Genomic DNA, 8807 nt, shown 5'->3' with positions numbered 1-8807 from the left:
TTTCACATATTGAGCAGAGGCCGGTGAACATTTGGCTCCAAAGGTCATGCCCTGCATTTCATACTCCTTCATCTCGTCGCCTGGATTCTTCCTCCATAGTATGCGTTGGGCACATCGATCCTCCTTTCGTATTATGACTTGGTGGAACATTTCTGCTATGTCAGCACAGACTCCAATCGGTTTCTGTCTGAACCTCATAAGAATGTCCGTTAGGGATTGATACCCGTCGGGGCCAGTCATGAGCATGGAGTTTAACGACACTCCATCGACTTCTGCAGCCGCGTCGAAAACAATTCTCAACTTGCCGGGCTTGTTAGGATTTAAGACCCCAAAATGAGGCAGGAACCATTCTTTTTTCTTGTCCACTTCCAGTTCATTGCTTGTGATATGCCGAATGTATGACTTTACTTCGTATGCTTCCATCAGGTCGCAGTATTTTTTGTAGTACTCTGGATCATGTATAAATTTTCTTTCCAAAGACAATTGTCTCTTTATTGCCATTTTCTTGCTGTCAGGCAAGACGACGTCATCCACTTTCCATAGTAATCCCGTTTCAAAACGGTCACCAATACGTTTTGTCGTGGTTGACAGCAATCGGTTCGATCTCTCAGTTTCTCGACCTTCTACGTGGTTTTTCACAATCCGCACATCCATTTCCGAATTCGTGATGTAGTCTCGCACCAACTGTTCAATGTGCTCCGTCATTGTGTTTAACCAGATGTACGGCCTTTACATTACTCATGGGTCCTGATTCTACGCGACATTTTCCAAACGCAACCCATCCCAGATTGGTTAATGCAATGGCTGGCCCAACGTATCCCATAGATCTCATTTGCTTTGGAGCTATCAAATGTAGGTTATCTAGTCCGATTAGTATTTCAGGTCTAGCATTTCTATAGCCTTTCAAAGGAATACTCTTTATGTGTGGGTATTGCGAACTTAGCTCAGACATGTTTACGGATTGCTTCGGCAGCCGTAAATCCTTAATAGTCCTTACTCCGTTTAGTGCATAGACCTTGCCTCCACGTTCATCAGGTATTCCAATATTAAATCGGCTGACCAATTCCGTTGATGTCTTTTCTCCAAACCATTGCAATGTCAGACTTTCTTTGGGCCCATGTAATCCTAACTCGTCTGCCAGGCTTTCATTTATAAGGGTTACTGCAGAACCTTCATCCAAAAAGGCGTGGCACCTCACTATTTTATTTTTAGCATGAAGATTAACAGGCAATATCTTAAACAAAATCATTGAGCTAGCCTCATGCGTTGCTGTTCCTGTGAACTTTACTTCCTCGCCTGGTTGATTAACTGATTCTGCATGGAGCAAACGGTGAATGCGTTTGGCACATCCATCAAGTCCACATTGGTGATGTCGTCTACATTTTTGACTACGATGGCCGTACTTTAGGCAATTGAAGCATAATTTTCTTTCCCTTACATGCAGCCATTTTTTTTTCAAGTTCTAACTGGGCAAATGAGTTACAGTTTTCCAAGTCGTGTTTCCCATTGCAGACGGAGCACGCCTTCATGGTTACAAGTCCGATGTCGTTTGCATGGAATAGTCTCGACTTTTCCTTCTTTGGCTTGAACGGCGCCTGATCGTCAACCAATCCTGCGTCTTGCACTTCTTCGGCCAATCCCTGAAGCCATAGACTTAAATGACTGGTCGATTTTTCATCTCCTAGTTGCTTGGAATGGCGTGCCCACTCCAGTCTCTGTTGCACTGGTAACTTTAAGATTAACTTCTCCATTAATGTTGGGTTTTTTAACTGCTGATGTGCGTTAGCTGCTTCTAAGAATGAAGCCAAGTTTTGTACCTTCATTTTGAACTCTACTAATTGTTCCAATCTCCCTTCGCGAATGCTCGGAAATTCTCTAACGCGACTAATCTGGCTTTTTACGAGTTTCTCCGGTCTACCAAAATTTTGTTTAAGGGTCTCTAAAATATTTGAAACGTTAGAACTGTGAATAAGCAAACATTCAACGGTCTCCCTAGCCTTGCCCTTTATTGCCTTTTGGAGGCGTAACAAATTTTGCCTGTCACTGTATCCGTACTCTGCAGTGGTCATAGTGAAAGCTTCGTTGAACATTGGCCACTCTTCGGGAGCACCATTAAACTCCGGTAGATCGTACAATTTTCTTTGCGTTTCCTGAGAAGGAACCGGTTGCCTTGGTGATGAGAATGCGTCTGATATCACTGAGGGCTCAGCCGTGGTTGATTGTGATCCTGGCTCGCCAGTTCTCCTTCCACTAATACCAAGGGATCGCAGAAGTATATTAGTTTTTTCCATTTGAATTTGATTCATCCGCAGAACTTCCATTTGGAACTGCTGCATTTGCATTGCATTGGCCCGCTGACTTTCTTGCATTTGGCGCCACATCTCCATCATAACGTTAACAACGCCATGTGATTGGGCTTCTTTTGATGTGCCGGGCCCGGCCCCCTCCATATTTGAGGCTTCACCTTGCGCGGATTCTCTTTCCACTTTTCCCATCTCAACGTTGTCCTCGTCCATTTCATCCGTTGCCCTTAATTTGCTCATTGCTCTGGTAATCATCACCCGCAGACTAACCTTTCCCCAAATCAACAATCAAATTGGCACTTACCAAACAAACCACAATCCAGAAATTTTCACTCGATTTCATCAGCCAACTGCGCACTCAAGCCTCTAGTTGCTGGCCCGCAAGAACTTCGTTGGTTAGAGCGAGATGGCAGTATGTGCACGATCTCGCATACATACATATAAATGTGCGCTTTTTTCAGCTGCCTGACGTGCGCACCCACGTTGGCCTCCGTGTTCTGCAATGTTTATTATCCACCCACGAGCGAGATGACCGTCTCCTTGTGGGTTCCGTCGCTTTTCCAATGTCCAGTATACTTCAGTGCTTGCACCACGAGTTTCTGCCCGTCTTCATACAAACTCCAAGAACTCTAGCGTCATTGGCTTCCAAGAAGTGAAATAAAAGATGTTGAGTCCAGGAACGTGAGAATTGCGGATAAAACACAATCTCTTATCTTCATAGGTATTTAGGCGTTGGTTGCGTTTTATTTCCTATTTGCAAAAGGAGGTTAGTACATTTTATTCTTATATGTAGGTAATATATCTACGCACGCTTCGTCTTTTCTCCCCGCTCTTTCTTCGACTGCTCAAACTAATGTGACCTTCTTGTCTTTTCATAGTGTGGCCATTTTTCTTTTCTCTTTTTTCTTTACGTAGGGTATCTGTGCCCTTGCTTAAAACTAAGTATATATAAGCTAATTTTTCTCGACAACATCCCCACCACCGTGAATCAAGCACGCTCGTGATTCACAATATGTCTAGCTTTTCCAGCATACAGGTTGGGCGGTGTAGAACTCCAGCCGTCGTCTTTACAGTGGCTGAGCGAACCTGTCCGTCGCGTCCAGGCGTGACTGCTAGAATAACTCCCTTTTTCCATTGAGATCGATGAAGATTCTTATCACAGATAAGAACAATGTCCATTTCAGCGAGTGGTGGCATTGGGTGATGCCACTTTGTCCGTCTGCATAGGTCTGGTAGGTACTCATTGAGCCACTTGTTCCAAAATGAGTGTGAGATCTGCTGAGCGATGCGCCATTCCTTTCGAGTTGGCTGGTACTTCTCCTCTTGTGGATGTGGTGTCTGGCTAGAATTGGGAGAACCTAAAAGAAAGTGATTAGGGGTTATCGGATCGTCTGTGGGGTTATCCAGAGCAATGTGTGTAAGCGGTCTGGAATTTACTATGTTTTCAGCGTTACACATTAGGCGATACAGGATGTCTTCTTTCAGGTTTTTGTCATGCAGCGCGTGTCCTATGGCCCTCTTCACACTGCGTACCAATCTTTCCCAGCACCCACCTGCATGGGGGTTTAGCGGGCAATTAAACAGCCATTCGATCTGCTTGGTTGACAGCTCGTTCGCTATTCTAATGTGATCGAGGTCCTGTAATTCTCTTTTCAATTCACGCTCAGCTCCCACCAAAATGGTACCATTGTCAGATCGGATTCTTACTGGTCTTCCGCGTAAGGCATGTAAAAATGCATATCCAGCGTTTCTTCTATCCAGGCCTTCCTCTTACAACCAGAAACGGTCCCATATAGTCGATTCCAACATATGAGAATAAGCGTACGTACGGAGAGAGTCTGTCCTTAGGAAGTTGTCCCATTAATGGCATTTTTGGTGAAGCTCTCTGGATTTTACAAGTCATACAATTTCTAGCTGCACGGCGAACCTCCTGTCGGCAGTGTGGTATGTAGTACTTTCTGCGTATTTCTGCTATAATTGTGTTTTCATTCTGGTGTTTCCATAGCTCGTGATAATGTCGCACGATCAATTTTGTAACGTGATGCCCTTGGGGCATTAATATTGGACGCCTGGTTTCTTCTCCAACCGAACATGCGTTATTAATATGCCCATTCATGCGGATCACTCCTCTTCCGTCTATGATCGGAGACAACTTCCACAGCTTGCTGTTCTTTTCGATGGACTGTCCAGTCAATAGCGCCACCCGCTCATCATGAAATGCAACATCCTGTACATTGCGGATCACTATGAGTACAGCTTCTTCAATTTCAGATACATCAAGGTAGACTTTTCGTTTGATCTTACGATCACACATCCTGTAGACCCAAGCGACAACTCGCATCCGCCTTGTAAATGAAGAGAACCTTTCCAGCAACTCCCTGAATACGATATTGACAGATCCATCTGAAGACATCTCATTGATTGATAACGTAAACTTGCTTCTTAGTTCCAGTTCCGTGTCACCAACGTCTGAAGTTCCTAGATTCCATTGACTTGCGTCCTCTTGAAGGAATTGAGGGCCTCTCAACCAGGAGGTTTCTCGAGTTCCAGATCTGAGTTTGGTGCCAAAGTCTGCCGGGTTATCCTTAGTAGGCACCCAATGCCAATCTTCCAACCTTGTGGCTTCAAGTATCTCGTCAATTCTGTGTCCTACATATGGCTTATATTTTCTGTGATCTGATTTAATCCATGCTAAGACAGTCTTGGAGTCGGACCACATGTGGACACATTTGGGGTTGACGTCGTGACCCTCAAGAATACATTTCCTGAGACGAGTTCCTAGCACTGCCGCCTGTAGCTCGAGCATGGGTATGGTCGATAGTTTCATTGGGGCACACTTGGTCTTTCCCATTATAAATGCGGACTTCCATTTAGATTTCGTACGTATGCGCCAGTATCCAACTGCTGCATAAGCTGACTCACTCATCGCAAAATATGTGTAGTTCAATTGGTTCCCCAAAGAACTCTTCAGCGTAACATCGGGGTATCCTTATCTTGCATGCTTGGCTTAGGCTGCGCAACCAACATTTCCATTGCTTTATATCGTCGCCCTCAATTGGCTGGTCCCACTCTGTTCGCTTTTGCCATATTGACTGCAGAAGCAGTTTAGCGATCAGGGAATATTCGGCTAGAATTCCAAATGGGTCAAACACATACATAACCACTCGCAATACTTCTCGCTTAGACGGTATTCTTGATTCTGAAAAGATTGATGCGTCAATTTTGTTAAACGAAAGAGAGAACACAAATTCGTCGCTGCGTGTACACCAGTACATTCCCAGGACCTTTTGATAATTCGAAGATTCATCCCTATCAAGAGTTATGGGTTCAGCTACTTGTTCGTTACCAAAAACCTTGTTGAAGAATTTCGAATTGGACACAAACTTTCTCAGTTCGAATCCTCCCTTTTTGCGAATGTCAACTATCTCCTTCACGACTCTCACAGCCGATTCTTCGGATGAAAAACAATGCACCAAATCGTCCACATAATGGTTTTTAATAATGGCATTCACCGCATCTGGATACGATTCCTTAAATTCAAGTGCGTTTCTATTTTTCACATATTGAGCAGAGGCCGGTGAACATTTGGCTCCAAAGGTCATGCCCTGCATTTCATACTCCTTCATCTCGTCGCCTGGATTCTTCCTCCATAGTATGCGTTGGGCACATCGATCCTCCTTTCGTATTATGACTTGGTGGAACATTTCTGCTATGTCAGCACAGACTCCAATCGGTTTCTGTCTGAACCTCATAAGAATGTCCGTTAGGGATTGATACCCGTCGGGGCCAGTCATGAGCATGGAGTTTAACGACACTCCATCGACTTCTGCAGCCGCGTCGAAAACAATTCTCAACTTGCCGGGCTTGTTAGGATTTAAGACCCCAAAATGAGGCAGGAACCATTCTTTTTTCTTGTCCACTTCCAGTTCATTGCTTGTGATATGCCGAATGTATGACTTTACTTCGTATGCTTCCATCAGGTCGCAGTATTTTTTGTAGTACTCTGGATCATGTATAAATTTTCTTTCCAAAGACAATTGTCTCTTTATTGCCATTTTCTTGCTGTCAGGCAAGACGACGTCATCCACTTTCCATAGTAATCCCGTTTCAAAACGGTCACCAATACGTTTTGTCGTGGTTGATAGCAATCGGTTCGATCTCTCAGTTTCTCGACCTTCTACGTGGTTTTTCACAATCCGCACATCCATTTCCGAATTCGTGATGTAGTCTCGCACCAACTGTTCAATGTGCTCGTCATTGTGTTTAACCAGATGTACGGCCTTTACATTACTCATGGGTCCTGATTCTCCGCGACATTTTCCATACGCAACCCAACCCAGATTGGTTAATGCAATGGCTGGCCCAACGTATCCCATAGATCTCATTTGCTTTGGAGCTATCAAATGTAGGTTATCTAGTCCGATTAGTATTTCAGGTCTAGCATTTCTATAGCCTTTCAAAGGAATACTCTTTATGTGTGGGTATTGCGAACTTAGCTGAGACATGTTTACGGATTGCTTCGGCAGCCGTAAATCCTTAATAGTCCTTACTCCGTTTAGTGCATAGACCTTGCCTCCACGTTCATCAGATATTCCAATATTAAATCGGCTGACCAATTCCGTTGATGTCTTTTCTCCAAACCATTGCAATGTCAGACTTTCTTTGGGCCCATGTAATCCTAACTCGTCTGCCAGGCTTTCATTTATAAGGGTTACTGCAGAACCTTCATCCAAAAAGGCGTGGCACCTCACTATTTTATTTTTAGCATGAAGATTAACAGGCAATATCTTAAACAAAATCATTGAGCTAGCCTCATGCGTTGCTGTTCCTGTGAACTTTACTTCCTCGCCTGGTTGATTAACTGATTCTGCATGGAGCAAACGGTGAATGCGTTTGGCACATCCATCAAGTCCACATTGGTGATGTCGTCTACATTTTTGACTACGATGGCAGTACTTTAGGCAATTGAAGCATAATATTCTTTCCCTTACATGCTGCCATTTTTTTTCAAGTTCTAACTGGGCAAATGAGTTACAGTTTTCCAAGTCGTGTTTCCCATTGCAGACGGAGCACGCCTTCATGGTTACAAGTCCGATGTCGTTTGCATGGAATAGTCTCGACTTTTCCTTCTTTGGCTTGAACGTCGCCTGATCGTCAACCAATCCTGCGTCTTGCACTTCTTCGGCCAATCCCTGAAGCCATTGACTTAAATGACTGATCGATTTTTCATCTCCTAGTTGCTTGGAATGGCGTGCCCACTCTAGTCTCTGTTGCACTGGCAACTTTAAGATTAACTTCTCCATTAATGTTGGGTTTTTTAACTGCTGATGTGCGTTAGCTGCTTCTAAGAATGAAGCCAAGTTTTGTACCTTCATTTTGAACTCTACTAATTGTTCCAATCTCCCTTCGCGAATGCTCGGAAATTCTCTAACGCGACTAATCTGGCTTTTTACGAGTTTCTCCGGTCTACCAAAATTTTGTTTAAGGGTCTCTAAAATATTTGAAACGTTAGAACTGTGAATAAGCAAACATTCAACGGTCTCCCTAGCCTTGCCCTTTATTGCCTTTTGGAGGCGTAACAAATTTTGCCTGTCACTGTATCCGTACTCTGCAGTGGTCATAGTGAAAGCTTCGTTGAACATTGGCCACTCTTCGGGAGCACCATTAAACTCCGGTAGATCGTACAATTTTCTTTGCGTTTCCTGAGAAGGAACCGGTTGCCTTGGTGATGAGACTGCGTCTGATATCACTGAGGGCTCAGCCGTGGTTGATTGTGGTCCTGGCTCGCCAGTTCTCCTTCCACTAATACCAAGGGATCGCAGAAGTATATTAGTTTTTTCCATTTGAATTTGATTCATCCGCAGAACTTCCATGCATTTGCATTGCATTGGCCCGCTGACTTTCTTGCATTTGGCGCCACATCACCATTATAACGTTAACAACGCCATGTGATTGGCCTTCTTTTGATGTGCCGGGCCCGGCCCCCTCCATATTTGAGGCTTCACCTTGCGCGGATTCTCTTTCCACTTTTCGCATCTCAACGTTGTCCTCGTCCATTTCATCCGTTGCCCTTAATTTGGTCATTGCTCTGGTAATCATCACCCGCAGACTAACCTTTACCCAAATCAACAATCAAATTGGCACTTACCAAACAAACCACAATCCAGAAATTTTCACTCGATTTCATCAGCCAACTGCGCACTCAAGCCTCTAGTTGCTGGCCCGCAAGAACTTCGTTGGTTAGAGCGAGATGGCATTATGTGCACGATCTCGCATACATACATATAAACGTGCGCTTTTTTCAGCTGCCTGACGTGCGCACCCACGTTGGCCTCCGTGTTCTGCAATGTTTATTATCCACCCACGAGCGAGATGACCGTCTCCTTTTGGGTTCCGTCGCTTTTCCAATGTCCAGTATACTTCAGTGCTTGCACCACGAGTTTCTGCCCGTCTTCATACAAACTCCAAGAACTCTAGCGTCATTGGCTTCCAAGAAGCGAAATA

General features: G+C 44.4%; 1 protein-coding gene and 1 long non-coding RNA gene across 2 annotated transcripts; both read right to left on the bottom strand.

Moving 5' to 3' along the window:
* Window positions 1–2975: 2975 nt before the first annotated feature.
* On the bottom strand, window positions 2976–3775 carry LOC117191001. The gene is made up of 2 exons (XR_004473910.1): window positions 3114–3775; window positions 2976–3053 (listed from the first exon to the last, which is right to left on the bottom strand). It is a non-coding gene; the product is annotated as an uncharacterized LOC117191001 (long non-coding RNA).
* A 4-nt stretch (window positions 3776–3779) lies between these two features.
* LOC117190999 lies at window positions 3780–8576 on the bottom strand. Its single transcript, XM_033395980.1, has 2 exons — window positions 8452–8576; window positions 3780–5502 (listed from the first exon to the last, which is right to left on the bottom strand). The coding sequence occupies exon 2, from the start codon at window positions 5227–5229 to the stop codon at window positions 4057–4059; it is 1173 nt and encodes a 390-aa protein (XP_033251871.1). The 5' UTR covers window positions 5230–5502; window positions 8452–8576; the 3' UTR covers window positions 3780–4056.
* Between the last annotated feature and the right edge of the window lie 231 nt (window positions 8577–8807).

This window comes from Drosophila miranda (genome assembly GCF_003369915.1).
Source record: "Drosophila miranda strain MSH22 chromosome Y unlocalized genomic scaffold, D.miranda_PacBio2.1 Contig_Y1_pilon, whole genome shotgun sequence".
In the NCBI taxonomy this organism is placed as follows: Eukaryota; Metazoa; Arthropoda; class Insecta; order Diptera; family Drosophilidae; genus Drosophila; species Drosophila miranda.
The sequence above is the reverse complement of the archived record's forward strand: the minus strand, read 5'-3'. Positions and strand labels throughout refer to the sequence as shown.